The sequence below is a fragment of the Tauraco erythrolophus genome, chromosome 9 (genome assembly GCF_009769465.1).
Source record: "Tauraco erythrolophus isolate bTauEry1 chromosome 9, bTauEry1.pri, whole genome shotgun sequence".
Classification (NCBI taxonomy): domain Eukaryota; kingdom Metazoa; phylum Chordata; class Aves; order Musophagiformes; family Musophagidae; genus Tauraco; species Tauraco erythrolophus.
Window position 1 is genome coordinate 23,338,977 of NC_141473.1, and position 25,698 is coordinate 23,364,674.

The following is a 25,698-nucleotide window of genomic DNA, read 5'->3' on the forward strand; positions in this document are numbered from 1 at the left end:
TAGGGCAGCTAGTGGCAGGTGGGTTGCAGCAGCAGGTTTCTTGTTGCAGTTAACTAAGCTTAGTGAGCTACATTAAACTCCTGCTTGGCATGTGTAGTGCCCTATGTTTAATGCTGGGGCATTTAGATAAATTCTGGTTAATGGCTGGGTTAGGGACTTGGTCTCTAGGATCGGATCTCCTGCTGAATTAAACAATAGCCCTCTGAAGCCTTGCAGCAAAGCCTCAGTGTAGACTCTGCCACTCCTTTGGCAAAAGATAGCCCCCAGGTCTCAAGGTTTGCACTATAACATCTCCAGAGCTTGGGCAGCAGAAGACAGAGACCAGATCTCAGCTCAACAGTGTCACAGGCAGGTGTCACCATATGGCCCCAGCCCACATTAAGTCCAAATGGCTCAGTCTCATGCCATGCCTTGGCTGAGTTATGAAATACCTGGAGAATGCTGCATTGCATTCTTGAGCCAAGCAACACACAGCAACTCGACGTGAAAGGGAGCACGGACAGATCCTAGATCAAGGTCTAAGCCAGGTGTTGCTGCACATGTGCTACTTCAGGTTCAGATCCTTTCCAACCCAAACAGACGTATTAGCGCTTAATTAATTGCAGAGCCAAACTAGTTTTATCTCTACTTATTTTGCTAGAAAGACTCATACGGGATGTGTGCTAGGGCCAGAAACCATGTCACTGCCCCAGTGAAAATCCAGAGAAATGCCATCGATTTTAGTGTAATTATTGGAGATTTTTGCAGTGTAATCTCCTCAATCTAGCCCAGGCAATGCCCTTGCACAGGTCACTTTTACTACATTTACTTGACAGAGGCAGCAGACCAATGAAGCAAGGCTGTCAACAGGTTGCAAAACCAACCTCCTAGACAGAGGCGGCAAGATCTGCCACACAGATAAAAACGTGAAAGACTGGTGTACTTCTCTTCCACTTTCTCCACAGCTCTTACTGCTAGTAAGAGGAAAAAAAAAAAAAAAAACAACAAAAAGAAACCCAACAGAAAATACTATAAAAGTGAATAATTTTCCTCCTCCCTTAAGATCCTTCTTATCTATGAAAATTAACACGCTTAGCAACAGTAGTAATGATTTATTGAGCCACTCCTCTACAGTGCCTTCTGTGCCATGCAGATGGCAGGAGACAACGCCTCTGATCCAAGCAGCTTACCCTTGGCAAGGTATCCCACTAGCTCTCCACAGCAGCAGGCTTCTCACCACGAGGGAGGGAGTCCGTCTCTCACGGCATGATTTGTAGGAGGTACAGGGCATGGCACTATCGTCAGTGCGGCCAATGGAGTGACAAATGTTCAGCTCCTTGGAGGATCAGGTCAGAAACTGCTGGAAAGTCGGACAAGAGTAAAAGCATGCAGATACTCCATTACTCACCTGTGGCTGGGAGGCCAGATTCATCTTATAAGGATGCGTCTTTCCCTCCTCATTTACAAGTGGTGACCAGACTTTTGACTCCGTTCTGCAACACACACATTTTGAATAGTTAATCTGTTTTCATCAGTAAGCATCATTATTGCTATTAAAAGACAGGAAGTTCATCAATTTCCCAAACATTTCCCCAGTCTTTTATATATAGCACTATCCACATCAAGAGGAATTCAGACAGCCTCGTTTTAGGCACATAACTTGGATGACTCAGTTATGTTGTATGAGGTCCCTGGAGAAAGACAGGATCTCAGCAGTGACTGTCCTGGTTTATCCCTTGGGACTCCATTGGCAACACATCGAGCATGGGCTCCAACCCAGGCAACAGAGTTGGGGGTCATCCAACAGCAGAAGCTAAACCTATCCCTTAGATACAGATCCTTTAATTAAGTGGGACAATTCAGATTACTGTGTGCTTCAGCTTTTATGGTAGCCAGGAAGAGGAACAGTTCTTGTCTGTATTGACGATACAGAAGACATTTTGTTCTTGAACTTGGGCTGCTTTGGATAAGCTAAAAATATTTTTTTATTTGGGTCTCTGGAATTTTCTTCTTATTTATACAGTGGTATCCATGCTGAACAAACAGAGGCTTTTGGGAATTTAAAAAAAAAAAAAAGGGTCCAAGTCTGCAATGGGACCAAGACTGAGATGACATAATGTGTCAGAGAAAGTCTACATAACCTTTACTGGTCTGTGGTCTGACCCAATTACTCACAGCAACACAAATCAGGACCTATGACCAAAACCAACCGCTTTTACCATCATCATTCTGGTGTTTTGCTATGTCCCAGAAAACAGACAAACAAATGGTGAGGAAGAAGTACAGTGCTTAGATTTGCTTGAGATACTTTGTGGGAAACATATGCTACCTACATTTCTCAGAAGTTAGCACCTCAGATGGACTACACAGTGCCACTTTTCTCAAACTTTTGATAGCAGGGAACGGGTGGCTGCAGTATTGCTGAATGAAAACTGTTGTTCAATGCTAAACATTGCATCATGCGGCAACCAGATGGCTGATAAACTCTTAGGATGAGTTTTGAAAACCATGTCCTGTTTTGACAAGAGCCCTTTGTCAACTCTGCAACTGCAGACAGATGTACTTCCTAGATTATTTGTGGGTCCAGAGCCAGCTACAATTTAAGTACTTAGTTAGCAAAACAAGAATGCTTCCACTAAGAAATTAAATGGATAACTGGAAAGAGACTTTAAACAGAAAAGGCTTATAATCTAAAACTGTCAAGGATGGAGAAACAGCGTGTAGAGCTATCCACAATAAATTCAAGCAGGTCTACACCATTCCTCTAGAAGCCCTCCAATGTCAGGGCACATTTTAAACAACCCAAACTTAACTGTGATGCACACAGATATCCCAGACGTTTGCTGCATAAACAGTATTTTAATACTTGCATCCAGAGGGTAGCTCAGTGGGAAGAGATGGGAGGCAGCATTCTCACTCAGGAAAGAGGAGAAATTTTATTGACCTGCTGTTGCCTCTATTGCTTGCTGGACTTCACACAGAAGAAACCTGAATAAAGTTTGCTGTGCTGTACCTCCTTTCACAGGAAAGTGCAAAGACACAGGTCTCACCAGATATCATCCTTTACAAGCATTCAGGTACAGAAAGCCTTTGGCTCCAGGCTATTGTATCCTGCAGGCCCAGCTGCAGAGCTGATACCTGACAACCTACGCCACCCAAATCTTGGCATCTGGTGAGCTGGGACACACACAGACCAACAAATATGAATGTAATAGCTGCATGGGATCACATCTATGCCACTCTGATCATTACCTTGTCTCAATAGCGTTCAAGGACAGGTTAGATGAGGCTTTGAGCAACCTGGTGTAGCGGAGGGTGTTCCTGCCCATGGCAGGGGGGTTGGAACTAGATGATCTTTGAGGTCCCTTCCAACCCTAACCATTCTACGATTCTATGAATAGTCGCTGTTACTGGATACACAGTATAACCCAGGTGAGTATAAAATAACCGTTCCCTCCTTGCTTGTGGCAACCTGTGCTTTAAGGTGCCTGAGGAACCAGCAATTTTACCCAGATTATGGCTATCAAGCCTGACAAAGTCACTATCATCTCTAGGACGGCTGTATTTTGCACTTGAGGACTGTGTTTGCACAGAGAGGAGCAGCCAGTTGACTGATGCAGCGCCTTATTCCTTGAAAGCGTTGAGATCACATATGACCAAGTTTCATCTCCTCCAGAAAAACAGGGGACACAGCAAAGCATATGGAAATCAAATACCCTGCCAGCCAGGTTGTAAGCAAGTGGACACTGGCTGGAGATGAAAAAGCAGTTCAGAGTGTTAAACGCTTCAGCTGATTTCTTGCATGAGGCATCCCTGTGCCAGTTCTCACTTGCAGCGGTCTAAGCACTTTTGAGGTAGCACTTTCTTTTACAGCAGTTTAACGTTATTAGATTTCAAAAGCACCAAAAGGCCTTATTCAGACTGAAAATTTAAGCTCAGAGCAGGTCAATGTATGAATACAGAGCAGAAACTTCCCCCCAGGCACTTGCTTTCGTCTCACTGGCCCTCACTCAATGCATTTGAGGTGACACAGCACTTTGGTCTCCAGTGTAGGGGAGGCAGCTAAGGCCAACTACTGCAGCCAACAGGGTTTTTTGACCAGATTTTTCTCCCTTATTTATTAGCAAGGCAAAAAAAAGCTCAAGTTTGTTTCCCAGCCTGCTGCCACTCTGATCTGTCACTGGATAAAAATGGAAGCAGCAAGGTCACTCCAGGCTTTACTTTCAATCCAGTTTAAAAGTTATCCAAACAGAAAGGTTAAAGAGCCTGTGCGGTTGTCCCTCTAAGGCTGGGAGGATAAAGCTTCCCTTTGTCTTCACAGCAGCTGCAGCAGAGTGCTTCAGGCACTCTCAACAGCCCATTTATGGCCCCAGCAAAGCTGCAAAGAGGAGATAGCTTTGCTCTCCCTGGCTTTGCCTAGAAGGGCTTTCAAGGTGCATGCCCAGTCCCATTGCACCATCCATGGAGCCCATGGTCTGCAGGTCATTGGTAGGACCTATATGGTCCCAGCTCTCAGCAAGGGTTTCCTGTCTCTGCTCCTCACGTCACTGCCTACACTTTTACTGAAGTATGGCAGGAGAACAAAAAATAGCACCTCAAAGTTTTCTGAAAGGCTAGGAAGTGTGGGCACAAGGCATAGACAGTAAGGAAGATTGGTTAGGCTCATTGTGCTGGTTTTGGTTGGGATAGAGTTAATTTTCTTCATTGTAGCTATTACGGGGCTGTGTTTTGCATTTGTGCTGTAAACAGCATTGATAACACAGGGATGTTTTCCTTATTGCCAGCAGTGCTTACACAGCCTCAAGGCCTTTTCTGTTTCTCACCCCAACCCACCAGTGAGTAGGCTGGAGATGCACAAGAAGCTGGGAGGGGAGGGGACACAGCTGGGACAGTTGACCCCAATGGACCAAAGGGATATTCCATACCATATGACATGCCAACACGTTCAGTATATAAAGCAGAGAGAAGAAGGAGGAAGGAGAGACATTCGGAGTAATGGCATTTGTCTTCCCAAGTAACCGTTACACATGATGGAGCCCTGCTTTCCTGGAGATGTCTGAACACCTGCCTGCTGATGGGAAGTAGGGAATGAATTCCTTGTTTCACTCTGCTTGTGCGTGTGGCTTTTGCTTTACCTATTAACCTGTCTTTATCTCAACTAATGAGTTTTCTCACTTTTACTCTTCTTATTCTCTCCCCCATCCCGTTGGTGGGGAGTGAGCTTAGTTGCTGGGTGGGGTTAAATCATGACACTCATCATGTTTGTATCTTATCCATATGCTTTCATATTCTATTTATATGAAGCAGGGAACAGGCAACAGAGTAGATATCTCAAACCCAGCCTTGGCAACGGTGCCTTCAGTTCACAGCAAGCTGCTACACGTAAGACTATGGTGACTTTTTGAAGGATTTTTTCCAAACCTGGGGAAGAGGACTCCCAGCCACAAAACCACCTCCACTCCTCTCAGTGAGGCTTTACCCCTGCCACTGAGCATGGCCATGCTAGCAAGGCTGCCAGACCTGCCGCTCCACCAGTGGTGGGGCTGAATGTTCAACAGCCCAGCGGGGAATCCCACCCTATGTTTGGTGAAAGCTAGCAGGCTTCAGCATCCCTATAGGATCTCACAGACTCCTGCTTAAATTGATGAATGTTTATTTTATAATAAATAAACCATTTATAAAATGTTTTTTAATGCATATTCTTTCAAATGAGACTCCAGCAGAGAGCAACACTGAAACAGTGCAGAAAAAGAAGACAAAAACATGACACTAACAAGCCTGGGAACAAGTGCCAAGCAAATTAATTGCAGGCACGTGGATATACAAACTTCATCACATTTGCAGTTTACATTTCCATGCTGTTTCATTACTACAGGAGGGAGAGCAACCAAGACCGGGCCAGGGAATGAGCCATGATTTTGCTGTTTCATCCAGGCACAAACCAAGACCCAAGATTAGAAAGAAATTTCTGTGATGCTAGTTTGGATGAGGAGGTATTGGTAGGAAGGGAAGGAAGAAAACTGCATGCAAGTCAAGGCAGGAATCTGGAGAGGTATTTACGAAATACAACATTTTTCAAGAAGCTTGGCTTGAACATGGTGTAATATAAACATTACAAGAGCCTAGATTTTGCTATCAATGCTCTGTGTGCAGAGCTGGGCCATAGCTTCGAGGGAAAATTCAGAGCTGGAAAATGAGAGCCTCATTTTTTTGTGCCAGAAACTGCACAAATAAGAAAAGAAGAAAGGCACGTTTACATTCCCATTTCAAACACTGGGATGATCATGACTAAGATACCAAAGTAGCAAATAAGCCCATAAAGATTGAAAAGTTCCTTGCACAACACAAAGTTTGCTAGCTGAAAAATAAGGAAAACTCTCCCCAGAGTTTTAGATGGGAATTCTAATAATGTTTAGAAACTAACTACGAAGAGCGCTCAGGCTACCAGGAAGGTACCTTTTAGCTACAACAGCTGCAAAGTACGTGCCCTTGGATTGAAACACCAGCAGTTGCTTTTAGTGACCATCCACTAATGGACATATTCATTTTGGCAAGCAAAACCTTACACGTAAGGGCTGCATGCAGCTTATTGCCAATTCAAACAGCAATGCTAGTCACAACTTCCTAGAGACAAGAGGCCCCACATTAATTTCTTCATGCTTCGCCCTCCGCTCCTTGAGTTCAGGTGTCTCTTCACATAAGGGCAAAAACAAAAGGGCAACTCCGGCTACACAGAAACAGCGAGCGAAGTTTAATCACAAGCAGTTTCATTACAAAGTTACAAAGGTTAAAACACAACAAGCTGCTCAGACTCAGGCTGTTCTTCCACTACCTAGCTACCCAAAGAGGCTGTAAAAACACAACAAAGGCCAAGATTGACTTGCCAAAATGACTTCAAACATGCCAATTGTTAGTAAAAGCTGCTGGCATGCACCCAGGAGGGCTGGGAGCACCACGCCAGCCACAGAGAGGTCGCGAGCTGCTGCGGAGGGCCAGGCAATCGGCGTGTCCTTATATAGCTGCACACAGAGCATCAGGCTTTTCCCAGGGCCAAAAGAATTATTAGCAAGATGACAGAGCTGGAAAACTCTTTTTGGCAAGGAAGCAAAAAGCAAACCTAAATGAGTCAACGTATTCCACCAACTTCCTAGAACACGAATTCGAGCCTATTGTGGCTTTGTGCAACTAGTCTCCGTAGCTGAGACCTGGGAATGGATGGAACAAACAAGAGTGCAATTGAATATACTGAATAAAATGCAGATGACATCGCACACATGCTCTCTTCTTCTTCATAAGCATCTACATGCAATCCTTTCTGACAACACATTTAACGTGTTGGCAGCAGACCTGACTTTCCTGAACCTAGCACTTTTCAAAGAACAAATACACAGCTTCATTCCTTGACATCACTTTTAAGCAAAGTAACACACTGTTTTGCAAACAAAAAAGGTGCATTAATATATTATATGCTGGCAGAAGAGCTGCAGAAAAGCAGCTTGAAATTTGAAGAAAATGATAGTAGGAGCAGAACAAGAGATTACATGTTTGCAATCCCTTTTCACTGATATTATTCTCTTATTACCACCCCCAACCTGCCTCCAGACAGAGAGAAGGACAGACTCACTGTAGGAGCACTTATGTTTTGTTGAAAAAATCCCATATAAATATACACTTTATCTTTGAGTTGCTCAGGGCTGCAGAGTTCCACCACCCATTTGGTGACTAAAGCCATAGGCAAAGAGCCATTTGTTTTAGAACTAATCTTCACCTGTGCTGCAATGAACATTTGTCTGGTTTTGTACATCTGCAGCTACAGCTAGACAGAGCTGTGTGTCAAATTCATCACGAGCATCACCACTGACATCAGTCAGTGAAGTCTGGATCCTTTGGCTATCTGGTGAACTTTGTGGTAGGAGAATTTGTTCCTCCTGAGCCTTCCTTTCTTTGAGTGCTCTTTGTCAAAGCAAGCGTCTTTCCCTAAATACACCAAATTTCCAAATGAAGTTGATAGCTTTCTCCAGGCTGTTGGACATGTCTTGCTGCTTACTGTCATTAAAAGAAAGTCAGAGGTGTGCTTTGAAGGAGCGCAGCCTGGGGGGGAGGCTTTGTTCAACCCTAAAATGTCAGTGCAATGATGTACACACTATAAAGAGAGGAAGGAGGAAGGGAAAAAGAGACGGAAAAAGGGAAAAAAGAGACGGAAAAAGGGAAAAAAGAGACGGAAAAAAGAAAAAAAAAGGGAAAAAAAGAGACGGAAAAAAAGAGAGACGGAAAAAGGGAAAAAAAAAAGAGACGGAAAAAGGGAAAAAAGAGACGGAAAAGGGAAAAGAGACGGAAAAAGGAAAAAGAGACGGAAAAAGGGAAAAAGAGACGGAAAAGGGAAAAAAGAGACGGAAAAAAGGGAAAAAAAAAAGAGACGGAAAAAGGGAAAAAAAGAGAGGGAAAAAGGGAAAAAAGAGACGGAAAAAGGGAAAAAGAGAGGAAAAGGAAAAAGAGACGGAAAAAGGGAAAAAAGAGACGGAAAAAGGGAAAAAGAGACGGAAAAAGGGAAAAAGAGACGGAAAAGGGAAAAAGAGACGGAAAAAGGGAAAAAGAGACGGAAAAAGGGAAAAAAAGAGACGGAAAAAGGGAAAAAGGACGGAAAAAGGAAAAAGAGACGGAAAAAGGGAAAAGAGACGGAAAAAGGGAAAAAGAGACGGAAAAAGGGAAAAAGAGACGGAAAAAGGGAAAAAGAGACGGAAAAAAAAAAGAAAAAGAAGGAAAAAGAAAGAAGCTTTTTTTAAAGACTCAAGATCCAAACCTTGATTTTTGGTATGAATGGGAGGCTAAAACCATCTGCCTCTAAAATTTCTCTATTTAGCAACCAGGTGGTTTTGAGTTGACTGAGGCACACTGTCTGCTGTGGGTCAGACTTTCTGTGTGTACCATACAAAACCATGGTGCTGAGCTTGATTTTACACCGCTGAAGACAATAATGGAACCTTTACTTCAGTTTCTTGGGAGCTACATTTCATAGCATTCTCTAGCCTGAAACAAAAGCAAAATGAATGAACAAACACAGGCTCAGAAAAGACCAGGGAGCTCCTAGACACGCTAAGTTCAGCAGGAATTTGGTGTTGGCGCCAACATTGTTGAACACCCACTTTTGAGGCAGAAAACAGACCTTTCAAACTCTGTTCGCATGTCAAACTGCAAAGCACCTGGCAGTGCTGCTTAGAAAAGCACATTCAGAGAAAGCAATTTGTGGCTAGGTTTTAAATCCTAGGAAATTAACAGATTTGCACCTTTGGGTGAAAAAGCAGACCATGCGTGTTTGCTTCAGCTAGTAATTTGATCCATTTTTAATGGTGACATGCATTCGACTAGATTTCCTGCCTACAATCTGATCTGAAATATTTTTGGACTGTTACCATCGTTAAGGAAAATACTGAAACAGGAAACATTGGAATGCTGTTGATATTCACAATCAAGCACACAGTCCAAACAGCATTTCCTTTACCAGAAGTGTTTAAGTCCTTTCAATTCTCTACATTTACACTTCTCTTAAATAATCATTAGTACAGCCAAACATGAAGACATCTTAACCGCTTGGCTACCATTAAAAGAGAAGAGGGTTGCCTGTGTGCAGAACTCACACATAAAGAGTTTGTTTTGGTCCACAGAAGAGCACAAGAAGAAGACAAGCATAGCGCAATACTTCCCTAAAACACTCTCCCAGCCTCTGGCTACTTGCAGCTTAAGGGCTTTCTGCAGCAGAGATACTGCCATGGTACATAATATCCTTTACAGATTTGTCTTCCATTACTTCACCCAGTCTCCTCTTGAACTCACGTGCACTTTCGGCATTCACAGAAGTCACAAATAAGGTCTCCACTGTCACGACAGTGTTGACCCTTTGGTGGAACTGAAATACTCAATGCGACCTTGGACCCATGTCTAAAATCCCTCCTGGCACAACCTTGCTGCCACCCCGAATGCAGGTCAGAGACCATTTTGCACAGGTAATCATCTAAAATTAATCAAAATTTATGCTTTCACGAGACATCTCTATGATGGTGAGTAGAAAAAAGGACTGGAAGACTTCTCACTCCAGAAAACCTGGCACAGCTGGGCACATCCTCAGCACAAGCTGTGTGACACTCCAGCCCACGGAGCTGCTGCCATATCAGACCAGCTGTCCTTCCCAGCACAGCTCCTTGGTACAACCGATTCAGCTAACGAGCTACAACTGCAGAGCACAGGGACCAGACTCATGAGTTGGTGGTGTTGAAGTGCAAACTTTCGTTTTCATATTCAGCCAACTACTTACAGAGCTACTTTGACAGAGAAAAAACTTCCGGCTCTGACCTAATTGTATTGCCAGCCTTTCTCACTAACTACATGGTCAAGCCTTACTGACAGAGTTTGGCCCACCAAGGTTGAGGAAGCCCAAGCCATACCACTTGGCCAGGTGGCACTCATTTTCTCAAGTGCCTTCCACCTTCTCCACCTCCATAGCAATGCTCGTTTCTTCAGAGGAGGGCTGACCACTGATGGATAGTCTGCTTTCCTTATCCGTTTCCTCTACCCTAAGTTGAGCAGGACGATGAAGCATAGGCTTCAACTGTTTTAAAATGCCTTCTCTATCACCCCTCTAGGCCTCCTGTCAAGATCTTCCATTTTAAGGTCTTGGCCTTAGACTGCAAAGTAAAGAAGGGCTTCGGCCCCAGCAACAAAGACTACACAGCATTTCTGACCACCAAGTCCAGCCACATTTGGGACAACATAGTTACAGTGGCCCAGAAGGAGACAGCTGGATGCTTAGCATAAAATATTCTCTACAGACTACAACCAGGAAAGACCACATGATGCACACTACTGTCTTTTGGTATTAAAGAGCAGCTTTCTCGTTTGAGAAAGCCTCCTGCAGTATCATATTTTCCAATACAAACACATCCCTAGCAGCTATCAAGTCTCCAAACAAGTAAACAATGCTTCCCTTAGCAGAACTTTACTCCCAAAGAAGGAAGAGGACCAAAGACTTAGAAGTCCCCTTGAAACATCTAAAACTGATTTTACATAGAGCAATGGGTAGCAATATCAAACCCTAAAGTGGATAAGTATTCAGATCACTGTTTTCACATCTTTGCGGTCCTGACACTCTCCTTGGCCATCTTGTCAGCAGTTCTCATCGATCAGTACAGCTGCAGAAGCATCCAGCACACACTCATTGAAAGAGGGTCTTGAAAAAGAATTGGGCTGTGCTAACTCAAAGCCCCTGCATGGTTTTACACAGCTGCACAGCCAGCTAGAAACCTCGCCCTGGGCAGCTTCTACACCCAAGGCCAATGGAACAGGCATGGGGTAGCTATAAAGTTAACGACTTTGTAATTAACATTAGCAAACACATTTTACAGACTCAATGATCTGTAAGAGAGAGCTTGCCTGCAGGCTGAAAGAACCCTCCTCTCTCACAGCCAGAACCACATGGCACTGGTTTGCTAAGTCAAGCAGCCAGATATTTTGAAGAGGAAAAGGAGCAGCCCTTTGCAGGAAGATTACAGGCTGCCGAGTTAGAGGCCAGTATGAGAAACTCTGGGGCTAACAGGCTGCTGCAATACTCACCACCCATTCACACCACCTGCACCATGCTCTGTTCTTCCCTCTGTGAATTCCCTCAATTAATTGTCAGGCTTTTTTTGGCTAAGACTCATCGCCTCTTCCTGAACTGGGAAATGCCTGCTGAACTCCTGGCATTGTCCAAGCTATGGTAAAAGCCTTCGTTTATCGCAGAAAATCCCCGAACAACTGAACTACTGTGTCATTTAAGGCATGCTTTTGCACTCCTCCTGAAAGCACTTCCCCTGCATCTGCCATGAAGCTGATGGACAATCGCTCCAGTAGAAGGCACAGCCACAGGAAAGACTCACTCCACAGCAACTAGAAATGCCATACTGCATCTACCATCTGACTTCAAGAGGTGCTGGCACCTACGACTACAATTCAAACTAAGAGGAAGGATAAATCCTCAGCACCCTTGGGGGAAAAAAAAACCCAACCAAACAAAACCCAACAAACAAAACAAACAGGCTCCAGTTCTTCTAAGAAGCAATGGGTCAATGCAAAGCAGATCTCTGCCTTTCCAGTCTCCATTTCTTCTCTGTACCAAGATGGCTCAAAACAAAGTGTGGCTGGGGAAAGGAATGAAGCTGCCCATCACTCTGCAGCTCAAGACAGCGGGAAGGCTGAAGCCAGTCCATACACTATACACTGGTGACAGAGATCACGACTCAGCTGTCACCTTCCTTTCATTTTCAGGACTCGGAGAGACTGACACCTGACAGGCACCTTGATGCACCCTGGGTCATCACTGTTTAGTACCGTCAGCGCTGTTTAATCAAGAGGCTCCAAAACGTGCAACCTTTCTGAGTCCGTGCATGGCAGAAACTAGGCAATTAATAGCTTGGACAACACACAACCATATATTTTAACTGCTAAATTAGTGCAAGAGGAAGAAAGGTTATCTTTGGTTGTACCTCCTCTGCTACGAGTGAAGTTTTCATGAGACCTGTCTTTGATTTCTTGCTGTCAGGAGCCACAGAAAAAGCTGACAGACTTTGCCACAAATGATCAGCCAATTTCTCACTGGGAAAATTGTTTTCATAAGGCCAAAGTGCAACAAATGCAAGCAGCATTAGGATTAAAGGCTGAAACACAGTTCCCTCTTGCTTTCCAGTGCCTGGCCAGACAAAGCACTAAGAGGTCAAATTAAACAAACCAGCCAGAGAGGTCTGCTGTCAAACCAAGACATAGCTGCTGCCCACCCCACATCCCTCCTTCTCCCCATCCCCAGTCTTGCTCAGCGACGTACCTGCTGACTGTCAGAGTCAGTTCATCTGTGCAACCCTTGATTTTGTTCTGCGCCTCAAGGTGCGTCATGTTATCTGTGTTCACTCCATCAATGGCTATGATCTGGTCTCCTATACACAAGTTGGCTATTGCAGCTTTGCTACCTGGAGTCACCTAAAAGAAAACAAAATCAGTGAATGCACTTTCCAAAGAGAAGCCTTCCGTAGCGACATCTGAAAAACAGTTGGAGCACTCAGGGCTTCTCTCACTGGTACCTGGAAGCAACGAGGTGAAAACTAACGGAAGTAAATTCTCAACAGGAATCTATCTCGGTCTGGATCTCTTCAATACTCCTCAGTATTAGACAGGATTCTGTTTTGGCACCCACACATAGAAATTTGGGGAGGAGAGAACAGGTAAGCCACAAAAATTGTATTTTCACTCAAGGCAATTGGCTTCATGCTAGAGAGTGAGAACATGCAGAAAGCAACTCTGGTCTTTGCTGGACAGAGAAGTGCTCTCCAAAACAGAAGGTGCTGAGGACAGCCAAGAAGTCTGAGCCTCTAAGAACAGAGGTGACAGCAAAGAGTTATCAAAGTCATTGCAACACAGTCTGCCAATCACAAACACCTTCATCTGCATCACAACGCAATTTGCTTCCTGCCTTGGAAGAAAGGTTCAGGCTCAAGATTTTTGAATTACTTGTAACAAACTGGTTTTACCCAGGAACAGCTACAACAGACACTCATTGACTTCAGTGAGATCAAACCCAAAGCAGTGCTTGATCTAACAAGCAGATTGGGAAAAAGGCATCAGAAACTTCATCTTTAAACCACATTCTGACAAGACTTCCTGAAAAAGTAGAAGCATCATCCCCAGCCTAACTACAGTTCACCTTGATATATTCTGCCATATTACATCTCCCTTTCCTCTCCACATATGCTGCTTTGCTTCGCAGATGTATCGCTGCATTGCTAAAGTGCTGTGCTCTGCCTGAGAAATGACTGATAGGAAGGAGCTCAGGGTAATCTCTGTGAGATCCCAGAGAGAAGACACTACGCAGCAACACCATTGGTATGATACTCTTCATGAGAAAGAAGGTCCCAACTAAAACTTGGCATTTTCAAGCAAATCTACTAGATGGCTCATTCATTTCTCCCTGCTTCTGCTAAAGAGATGTCCTCTTGACAACCAAGACCTCTTTGGGTCAAAATTATTGCCTGAGTGGATGGTGAAGAATGTCACATTTCTTTGTGGCTTTGCAAAGACTACATAAGATTTTGTGCAGTTTTAATGACTTTGTGGAATAAGCATAATGATTACTGTGGGCTTTCATCAATTATTTAATAGGCAGAGGAAATGAGCAGGGTGGACTGCTCCCAGACAGAGATTACAGATTAAAACATGCCTTGCAGCTGAGGCATACCTTGTTTATGAGTCCATTGCAACTGGTATTCATTCTACGCATTCATGCTAGGTTCCAGCATGCTGGAAAGCAGCTGAGCAAACTCAGCAGAGCTGTCAGACATAAATAAACATTGTTCACAAGATTTAGAGAGTCCTCCTAATGTGGAATTAGATGGCAAAATCATTCCCCAAGGGAAACGTTCACCTCCTAGAGGTGTCACACATCAGGTGCAATCACTGGTTTTCTTTTTTCACCTCTCTACTAAGTGAAAAAGGGAAGGATGCAAATGTATATCACAGATGTCCGAGGCTGGCCAAAGACCAACCGAATAGTGCCTATCTACCCACTCATCACTTTTCATGCTGCAAGCAGACTACAAGCTGACAGAGGAAACGCTAATGAAAAGACCAGACAAGCCACCAGATGGATATAGAAAATCTGCTTTAAATGTGAAGATCATTGCCTCCCAAGCTGCAGCCCGCAGCTGACCGGTGGCCTACTAAGACCACTGAGTACAGCCTGTTGCTGCTCCACTGGATCCAATGCCTTGAGAGTACCTTCATGTAAACCTTGTGACAGGCACAGCCTGCAGCCATGAAGAAATCTTGAGTGCTGAAAGTCGTCCACAGTCCTACCAGATTGGGAGCTGTTATTTCAGAAGCCATGAGGCAGATCCCTAAAGACATCGATACCCTGGAGGGAGCCTGCGGGAGACACATCATGGGTCCTCACCTGGTCGCTGGGCCTTAACCAAGTCACTCGGTTTCTTGGTGCCTTTATTTCCTCTGCTACCAAAGGAGGGAGAGGGGCATATTACTCACCCCTGTGAGGAGCACCGAGCTCAGCACACTATTACCATGATTCATTTTCGATCAGACTAGACTGCCAAGGGGTCAAGAATAACTGTGGATTAATATGGCCACTGGAACACTGCCAGAGGCTCAGCCATACAGCCTGCAGTCTTTAAATGACTGATAATCTACCCAACATGTGGCAGGCTGCTAGAAATGATCTTGCAGCACAAGGAGCAGCTAAGCTGGAGCAGCCAGGGACACTGAAATACTGAATCCTCCAGAATAAACCCCAAGAGCCACTGCGATGAACGAGTGGCATCCGCAGTAACATCTCAGCGCGCTTTGCCAGCGCTTGCGGTGTCCCTTCCCCTTCTGTGTCCACTTCAGAGGAATGTGAAACATGAGTGCTCTTCTCCATCAGATAAGAGCCACTGGTAGCACAAGGGCGATTACATCCACTCAGGTACCATACAAACCTCTCCCCTAAGGGGAAGCTACAAGGATGCACAGTAATAAAAAAGATAAGTGAATTTGCCAAAAGGAAACGTTTTAAAATCCAGTTTCTTCAGTTCTGGAAATAACTTGCCTTGAAATGCAATCTTCCACCAACTGCTCCCCTGCAACACCCAGCTTGTACTCCCTGCCAGGATTGCTCACAGCAAACATGTTTGCACAAGGGCAGGGAACCCATCCCCCATCCTTTTAGGATGATTAATAGCTACTAATAACGTTCCCTTCCCCCCTCGCAGGAAGGTCTGGGCTTATCTCAGCGCTGTCAACACTGCTTTTGACATTTGCTCACCTAGCAGTTATAGTCAGGAAAGCAAAAAGTGTTTCTGTTATTAAGTGAGGAGCAGAGAGCTGCCACTGGGAAGACCTTTTCCTGCTTTTATTTTTGTCACATCCCTCCCTGGCCCACAGGGAGCAGCACGGGCAGGCGTGTGGCTGGGGGGACAGGCAGAGGCACTCCGGGCACTGTCAGCAACCAGCCAGCTTACACAGCCCAACCAGAAGGACTCCAAAAATTAACAAAAGCTTTCGGGCTCACAGGCATCCATTAAACGTTGCACCGTCTGAAACTGCTTTGCTTCTGCTCTCCCTCTAGATGATTTAACACCAGCCTCTCTCCTTTCCCTCCCCTCCTGACCGAGTGTGGAGTAGACACCAGCAGGAGTCGTGGGGATGGCAGGCAGTGTGCCTTGCACACCTTGCACAGGTGGGTGACCTAATACGAGCAGATACAGCTGCATTTCTGCATGGGAAGGCAAAGAAGGCTGAAAGACACTGCGGGGAACAAAACCTGCCAACACAACCTTGCACAAGTTACGTCTCGTGCAAAGGCATAGCCTCTTGTCTCCTTCAAAAGAGCTCCCTGACTGGCTTGGGCTTCCCCCATCAGGGTCAAGCAGCCCCTGGCAGAGGGGACATGGGCAGCATCATAGGGCTCCAGGAGTCCATCAGCTCCAGGGACGTTATCATGGAGTGAATAAAGCTCTGCACACCTGGTAACATCGTGCCTGAGGGCTCCTTTGGAAAGGAGCCACATCCTACCTTGTGGTGATTGGAGAGCTGAGGAGAAGGACTTGGGAGTACTGGTGGATGAGAAGCTCAATATGAGCTGGCAATGTGCTCTTGCGGCCCAGAAAGCCAACCACATCTTGGGCTGCATCAAGAGGAGCGTGGCCAGCAGGTCGAGAGAGGTGATTCTCCCCCTCTACTCTGCCCTCGTGAGACCTCACTTGGAGTATTGCGTCCAGTTCTGGAGCCCCCAACACAAGAAGGACATGGACCAGCTGGAGAGGGTCCAGAGGAGGGCCACGAAGATGATAAGAGGGCTGGAGCACCTTTCCTATGAGGACAGGCTGAAAGAGTTGGGGCTGTTCAGCCTGGAGAAGAGGAGGCTCCGGGGTGACCTGATAGCGGTCTTCCAGTACCTCAAGGGGGCCTACAAGAAAGATGGGGAGAGGCTGTTCAGGAGGGCCTGTTGTGATAGGACAAGGGGTAATGGTTTTAAAATAGAGGGAGGTAGATTCAGGTTGGATATTAGGAAAAAATTTTTTACCATGAGAGTTGTAGAACACTGGAACAGGTTGCCCAGAGAGGTGGTGGATGCTCCATCCCTGGAGACATTCAAGGCCAGGTTGGACGAGGCCCTGAGCAACCTGATCTAGTTGGAGATATCCCTGTTTGTTGCAGGGGGGTTGGACTAGATGACCTTTGAAGGTCCCTTCCAGCCCTAACCATTCTATGATTCTATGATTGCTCCCAGGCGAATGTGTAACACTTTGACCCTAGGTCCTTTCACTGTTGAACAAACAGTGCTGAGAGAGGCTGAGCAGCACTGCTTCATACTGTATCCAAAATAGGTCCCAGAGCTCACCAGAGCGTGCCTATGGTGATGCTCTCTTCGGCTGGCATCTCTGAGTAAGAAATCTGGGCTACTGCAGAAATAACCTACGTGCTTATAACCAGACACATTAAACTAGGTCCCTGATACCAGCTCAGACACATTTCCCAGCATATTGAAGAAACAAATAATCCCCGTAATCCGTGGGCTTGAGCATTCACTCTTTACTCATGCAAAGCTCAGTGTACTAGATAACGGCTTAGACCAGTTATAGGCTTGGACCCCTCTTTTTGAGGTCACACAGATTCAGGGTTGGTATGGATAGAAGAAAAACATACATTACTTTCTTATATCATACAGTGAAGTTTTGTGTACATATGCACGTGTGAGTGCCGAGTTTTATTTTTTTATATATATATACATATATATATAAAACAAAACTCTGCAATCATGAAGAGGGTAGGAAAACTATCTGTCCTCCTCACCTTCCCTGCACATATACTTTGGGCTCCACCTTGTCAACACCACCGGGACTTTGCAACGTTCAGAGTTGTCTCCCAGGCGGTTGCCTGCAGTCAGCCCCTTGCGCTGGCAGTCAGGCAGCAAACGAAGGACTCTGCTATGACATGTTAAGTCTTCAGCTAGTCTTTGGGTGGGTGCGTTTACAACAGAAAATAAAACACTTCAACTTAGTGGAAGGAATGAGACATATTTAGCTGCTTACCCAGCTCCCAGGCCCTCTTTATAAAACTGCTGTCTGTCCTAGAGCTAGCCAAACACAACCACGTTTTACATTTGATGCACTTACCTCCATACATGCTATCTAACAAGCTTTGCAGTCCCTGGGCAGGGATGCACAGTGCCTTTTTTCCTTCTGCAGGCGACGATCCAAGAGGCAGCAGTGGGTACATTAAGGGAAGCTGCTGCTCACAGCAAATGAGGGAGGAAGGGTGGGAAGCAGTTCTAAGAAAAGTAGCATAGCGCAGCTCCGTGTGAGTCAAGATAGATGGGTGGGTCTAAAATTAATTCAATTCTTTCTGGCCTTCTCCCCCCACATCCATCCAGGCACACTACTCACTCCTCCATCAGCCCTTCACAGTTTCTCACAGACCCTACAGCCTCCGGCACCACCCATCACTCCACACCTAGACACACATCCCAAGAAGCGATGGAGAGATAAGAAATGAGAAAACTAACATCAGCCAAGAAAAAGATCTGGATAAACAGCACCTATCTGAGCTTGAGAGGAAAACCCAGCTGCATCTTTGCTGGACTGAACAGACATGCAGCAACATACTTCTAAGGCCACCAGCGACAACTAGACATCTCTGACGTTCAGTTTAATCCTCCCCACCCACACACACTGCTCTTTTACTATGAGTAATGTCCTCAACACTGGAGTATTATGCTAAGCAGCCACAGTTTCTCCCAGCAAAAGCATGCAGCTGGGTCAGCAGAGATCAGAGGCTATGAGAAAATTCAGGCACGCACATTCCCCACCCCTTCTCTTTAGGGGAGGGGGAATAACAGGCTGGTTCCTCACAACCGAGTCTGGGTGATTTTCCTCCCAAGCTGCTCCTGTTCTCTGCACCATTACGGTCTGACACTGCCACAGCTCAAAGCTCACTGGCTGCTCTGTGCTGGCCCAGACCACACCATCACCAGGAGAGGAGAAGGGGACGGGGGACACGGCTCTGGCTGGTGAAACCCCTGAGCATCAGCCTACACCAGCAGGGTCTGGGCTCCCACTGCACAAGCCCCTCTGGCAGCCCAGCTTGCCCTCACCTGCCTGTCTTCACGTCCTGCCTGTTTCTGACAGCCAGATGAGCATTATTAACATAGAAAAGGGAAGGCATTAGCACAGAGAGGGCTGAGCTCTGGAAGGCCGTGCAAAAAGATATAGGTCAGATGATTTGCTCAGATGGATGCGCAAGTGGTGGTCAACGAGTCACCCAGCCGCACAGCTTGTTTTGCAACATGCCCCACGTTAAAAAGATTATAAAGATTTCTTACAAGGCCTCAAAAACATTACATAGAGCTGCTCAGCAGCTGAACCTTTCCTGATGGTTTATTTCATCCTCTAAATAAAACATGTCCAGTAATCAGCAAACATCTAAGATACTGTGTCACTGTCTAGAACATCAATTGTTTATGCAGTTAAGGCCTCCTTAATTTCCCTGTTTATACTGAAAAAAAAAAAATCCATTTGCTGCTGTTATTTTGATGTTGCACCCTGCAAACCCAAAGCATTTCACAAGACAAATACATCTCTTGATGGACAAAGTTATTTTTGAGGGTGAAAGGTACCAAGAAGTTTGCAACCCTACATAACCTGACATCTAGGAACAAGCAGATCAGGGAACAAAAGGACTCTCTTTTTCTCAAGAAGTCCAATATTTACTTTTGTCAACTTAAGTTCTGGGGCTTAAAGCTCTCACACAAGATTAGGACTGGACATTTCCTCTCAACGTGGAGTTCTCTCTTTAGGTTCTTTGGAGAACTCATCAAGTAGAAGGGGGGATCAGATGTTGTCAAAGGAAATGATGCTGGACTCCAAGAAAAGGTACAGAGAAAAGGGTACTCCAAAGTTTGGTGACACCAAGCTCCACATAACTCATGGCAAATTGGTCTGAAAAGGTGAACGACAGAACGCACAACTCTGGCTCCTAGGAGAGGCAAGAGTACTGCTCCTGCACGTAACTCTGGTAGGTGTTTGATTAGTATCCTAATTCTTTTGAATGTTTTTCTAAAGATAAAATTGCCCCCCAGACTCAGGAAACAGGCCTGGAAAAGATCAAGCCAGTCCCATGCCCCAAAGCGCTTCGTCTTTACTGCAAGAAAACTCAGCCGCTTTCTGCTTGCTACAATTAAGGAAGTGCTCAGATGGACTGGACAGGATTCCCTCCGGCAGCGAAGGCACCAGGCATCATGCTGTCCTCTAAACATCAACCCAGCTACTTCTGGAGGGCCAGACGCTCTCAGCAGGTGACCCCAACGACCGGTGTCCCACAAGTGCCGATCGGCCACCTAGTTATGGAGCAGCTCTGCCAGGCACCCTAGGCAGCGCGGCACAGCATGGCAGCGCTGGTGCTGCCACAGTCCCTGGCCAGCCCGGCAGCAGAAGGGAAAACATCAGTGTAGGAAATGTAAAGCCACATTCACCTTCCCATAAACGCCAGCAGCTTCCCTCAGCGGGCTCCCTCTGCCCAGCCCGCCTCAGAGCAAGCGCCAAGCACAACACCGGCATTTGCAGTCCTGGGCACGGAAGCTGGGCTGGGCAGCAGAGGGATCACAGCCATAGGTGTGCGCAGCGGGGACCTGCCAAGGCTCCCTGGGCTGAGGAGGAAAGCCAGCCCAACCCTAAATCCTATCACACCCGCCGAACCTCACGTTTCCCTTGGCAGAAGGGGAGGCGTTCCAGCTGCCCTCTGGGCACAGAGGCCTGCCCATCCAGCCCCAGCTCTCCCATGTCTCAGACCGTGGCCGCAGGTTATTTTCCTCTCTTTCCGCCCAAGGACAAAGCTGCAGCCCAGCTCCCGAGGCAGATACTCGTGGCATACACCTCAGCCCTGGCACACTCCAGAGGGAGGACGGTCTCCACCATCCGCTGCCATGGTTGCTCCGCTGAGCCCCTCAGACCACACAAGAGACGCCTGGCAGCAGGGCATCCCATACCCCTGGGGCTTTCTCTCACCAGTGACTCCAGGATGCCTTTGCTCAGCTGCTTCCTAACGGGCAACTGGCTGAGAGCAGGGGTAAGGACGTCAGCCAGTACCAAAGGCAAACTCGAAGTCTTTCCACACCATAGGATTCAGTCTTGTGCTTGATTTCAGGCCATCAAGTCCAGTTTTATCACTAAATCAAGTTTTAAGTTTATAGAACTGGTTCAGAGCGACACACTTAAAAAAACCCCAAACACCCAGGAAATATCCAATTATCTTTCAATTCTATACTTGCTATAAACGCTGAGCTCTTAAAATACCATGAATAGATAAAACATCAGACTAAACAGGAATGAATTCATGTTACTATAGATGAAATCAGCAACGAGCATAATGTTGAGACTTCATCTTTTTAACATATTTGCAGAACGGGGCTGTCTTGAAATCGCTTTTTCATTGAGAAAATGCTCAGTTTCGTAACAAAACATTCAGTTTCACAGACTCTGACAGACACCCCTCCTTAATGGGGCTGGGAGGTTTTTGACATGACAAAACATAGAGCAGAACTCCCCTCTGCCTGTATTTTCGGTCAGACATTAAAGATCAATGAATCGCTACCACAAAAAAATCATCTCAAGAACAAGGTTTATCAGATAGTTCCATGTATATATTCAACTGGAAACAGAAATCCCCAATGTTTAATCAAAATCAAATGCAACCAAACAGGCAACAGCTCACTTTACCTGAGGGACAGAAGGAGATGAGGTCTACCAACTGTGCTGGTTTTCAGCCAGCTCTATCTCATGGGCATCCCTCCTCATGTAACACATTGCTTGCTTCCTCTACCAGTCTCACTGGGATTTAACTGGGAATACCCCATACATAGGGCAGCTCTATGGACACCATTATCCTGCAGTGTGTCCATCCACAGCCCAGAAAGATTTTCTCAAATTCCACCCCATTGTCACTCTTTGGATGATACCATGCAGTGAGTCAAAGACAAGGGTCTTTCCTACTCCTGTAAGGCAATCCAGTAGGCGTTGGTCTAGGGTTCATTACACGATCAACACAAGTCTTTTTTTGAACAAAGACTGTAATAAAGTGTACATCATAACCCTACAGTTCTGAAGAGAAAAGTAAACCAGAAACATCTGTGAAGACTTCACAAGAAAGTCTCACGCACAGCACTTGTGAAATCCCCACTCGGCTCTCACCAGGAAGACTGGTCCAACACAACCAAGAAACCAGAAGCGTCTGCTTGAGAAGATGCTCATGATATGTTTGAGCCTGATGCAGTTTTGAACATACCGTTCAAGTGGAAAGGAGGGGGTTAAGGCAGTGACAAAAGAGAAGATAAGAGCAGCTGTGGAAATACCATAATCTTCCCTCTGCTGCTCTCCTTAGGCACAACTGGCCATTGGTGCCAAGCAGCCACTGCCAGCCAGAAGCTCTTGGCCAGGCTGCTCTGCTGGCTCCCTTGCTCACAGCACCAGGACTCCTCATCCTTCTTGGACCCACGACTGCAGCATCAAACTCCGATGATTCCCCCTGGGGAAGGAGCTGTCCCGCCAACTCAAATGGTGCTGCCTCCCACCAGCATGACCGTGATAAACCCTCCCTGCGTCAGAGGGGAGCTTGAGAAGCCAAAGCCACTAGTAAGAAGCTGAGATACAATGGTGATGAGGGCCATAAATACCAAGACAAGCTCAAAAGCTCACCATGAGTACGATGCCACCAGAAGCCAAATCTGAGCTCCTGGCAGGCAACGCAGGCTGAATTTAGGCACCTCGGTTCAAAGAGGGCTGCAAAACATGCAGTTTAGGCCCATGACTGGATGGATGCCTCTCTCCTGGTGTCTCACCATGCCAGCACGCACCTGGAGCAGCAAGGTGACCTCATCGGTGGATCAATGGGACAGGCAGCCCTGGATGAGGCAGAGCCAGGCTCCACTGGCCTCACGGGAGAGGACTTGTCCGCCATGTAGCACACTCAAATTGCCAGGCTGCCAGTGGCAGGACAATGCTGCTCCCCAGTACAATCAAGGATGCATGCCTGGCCCGGAGTGGGCAGCCCAGCCCTGCACACCGCTGCTAACAGCATCCTCCATGAGCACATCTGTGCTGCGGACCTACAACCTACATGCTACAGCACAAAGCAAACACGTAACAGTGCTGGGGAAGGACAGCCACATCCTCCCCTGATCCCAGGGTGATGCTCTCATCACAGGCTACAGCCTCCCCACCCTCTCATTCCCCTCAGGTAGCCTCCTCATCTCACACCTTGGTGGGACCAAGGCCCTCACAACTCTTGGCAGATGCCAGTCCTACAGCTACAGCTTGCCCCATCCTGTGAGGGGAGGAGGGCTCCATGCCCAAAAAGCTCTCATCAGAGCACAGGTATCAAAGGTAATAAGAAAAATGAAGTTATAGCCCCATAAAGTCATCACACAAGGAGGATCAAACTCTTTAAAACAGGCCAAAACTGGACCATATCTTTTTTTTATGTGGTAAGGAGGAACTCACTGAGAGCTTTGTTCCTGAACCAAGGGGACAAACCCAGGAACCTTAGGAGTGAACCACAGGAAAGATTAATGGCTTGAAGTCTTGGAGGGGAAACTAAAAATGTCAGAGAGGCCACAAGAGAAAAGTGTGATAAGAGCTGCCAATTGGCAACATTTACGTCACCACCATCAGAAAGACTATTTTATTATATTTTAGTCTCCAGGGTCACAATTTCTCATGAGAAGGTTATTTTTGCTGCTTTGCTGATCTATGTCCCTTGGTATGTGCCCATAAGCACTGACAAAGGCGATCAAGGAGGAGAGGTAAGAGTGTCGAGGTAGGACTTCAGACATGCTTCTGTCTGAGAGCCTTTTGCTGGAAGGAAATGGCAACAATTACCATAACAATGAAGTAAATATCACTTCCTCTACCCCAAAGCTGCTTTCATGTCCAAAAAATGCTTTAGAAGAATGAAGCATTATTACTGTAATTGAAAGAGGTTACACAGAAAATTAATAACTTCCCCCCCTCTGTGGGTTTGACAACATTTGTCAGCTCTGCCAGTCCCAGAGCCGGCAGCCTTCTGGCAGCGGGACCCTGCGGCAGGAGGTATTTAGAAAAATCACAAGTTTCACCATCCTGTTCTTCTTTAAGGGCAGCTCACAAAAGTTCAAGTTCTTGTATGTCCCACCTCCAGCAGCCCTTCCTCACCCGAGGCCCAGGGGACTTCAGAGACACGCAAAGGTGGTGGCAGAGGCCAGAGCCCAGGGCTGCCAGCAGCTCACCAGATGCCTCTGGTTTGCAGAAAGATTGCTGGAAACCGGAGCAATTCCTTCTGCCCTGGAGAGAGGCCAGCAGCCAGCCCCGACAAGATGCCGAGCAGCACACCCCACGCAAGGCCAAGGAGAGACAGGGGGTTTGGGGTTTATCACCCCCACGCAGGAAGAGAGGGGCACGCATGCCCTTCCTTGCTTTTTGCCGGCCTGCAGCGAGCAGCTGGGGCAGGGCCCAGCTCCTCGCAGGAGCAGGCGGCAGTGGGACGGGGGTACCTGTGCGCGAGGACACTTGGGCGCAGATGGGTCCGTGGACAGAGAAGCGAAGTTGTCTGAACCAAACCCTGACGTGTTACAGGCAAACGCCAGAGCAGAGGAGGACAAATTAAATTACACCACTAAACTGTTTGGATGTGAAACTTTAATTGTAACTCCCTAACTAATTTTTCTTTAAGGGGCATAAGAAGGACTTAAAACAGAAGCAGGCAGAGGCACTTAAACGTAGGTTAATAAGGCTTCCGTAAACAAAGGCTTTTCTTTTAACTATACATGGCAAGCAAAAGCAGGGAGTGTTCAACACCACCTCAGTGCGACTGTGTCCCGTAGGATGGGCTGCAAACCCCAAATTATGGGCTGGCTGGAGCAGAGGGGAGTCCCTCTGCCTGTGGTAAGGGGCTTGCTATGGACAAACTGAGGAGGGCGGGTAGGTAAGAAGCCAAGACCCCGGTCACAGCCAGGTTAAGGGGCTGGGTGGGCCACCAGGGATTCCTCCATAACCATTAAGAAAAAAGAAAAGGAGGAGGACAAAAAAACCCCCAAACCTCTGCGGGAAGGGCTGTGTCACTAACGCTGCCTTTGCACCACCTGCCAGCCCCAGCCTCCCCCGGACCCGGACCCGGACCCGGACCCGCCGCCGCGCCGCGCCCGTCCCGGGCGGCCCCAGCCCCCCGCACCGCCCGCGCCGCCGCCGCGCCCTACCCGGGAGATGGTGAGGGGCTGCTCGAAGTCCCGGCCGCCCACCAGACGGAAGCCCCAGGGCCCGGGGCCCGACAGCACGATACGGTGCGTCCCCATGTGCGCGCCTGCACCTCGCGGGACGCCCGGCAGCCCCGCCGCCTGCACCGGCCCGGCCCGGCCCACCCCCGGCCCGCCCCGCCACCGCCTCCAGCCCCTCCCCGGGCTGCCAGCCCCGCCGCCGGGCTGGCCGTCCCGCCCTGGGGGGCAGAGCTCTCCGGACACCGCCGGGCGGCTGCTGCCTTCTCGCGTATGTTTCCGTGGCCCGCCGCGCGTTAAGGTGAAACCGCCCCGAGGGAGGTTCGCGGGGCCGAGCCGCCGCCAGAGGACGAGAATTTCGATCTTGGGAAAGCCCGACCGTCTCACGCCCCGTCTTACCCGCTCCCGGCAGA

The 25,698-nt window shown here is 47.2% G+C and overlaps 1 protein-coding gene across 3 annotated transcripts in view; it reads right to left on the reverse strand.

Annotated features, from left to right (window-relative positions):
- PDLIM1 (PDZ and LIM domain 1) overlaps positions 1-25,367 on the reverse strand; it is a 46,796-nt gene extending 21,429 nt beyond the window's left edge. For all 3 annotated transcript variants that reach the window (XM_086616600.1, XM_086616601.1, XM_086616599.1), the window contains exons 1-3: positions 25,271-25,367; positions 12,830-12,981; positions 1,388-1,472 (exon numbers count right to left, since the gene is read on the reverse strand). In XM_086616600.1, coding sequence (XP_086472726.1) covers positions 1,388-1,472; positions 12,830-12,981; positions 25,271-25,366 — 333 coding nt within the window. In that variant the 5' untranslated portion in view covers position 25,367. The remainder of the gene's footprint in view (positions 1-1,387; positions 1,473-12,829; positions 12,982-25,270) is intronic.
- Positions 25,368-25,698: the final 331 nt, after the last annotated feature.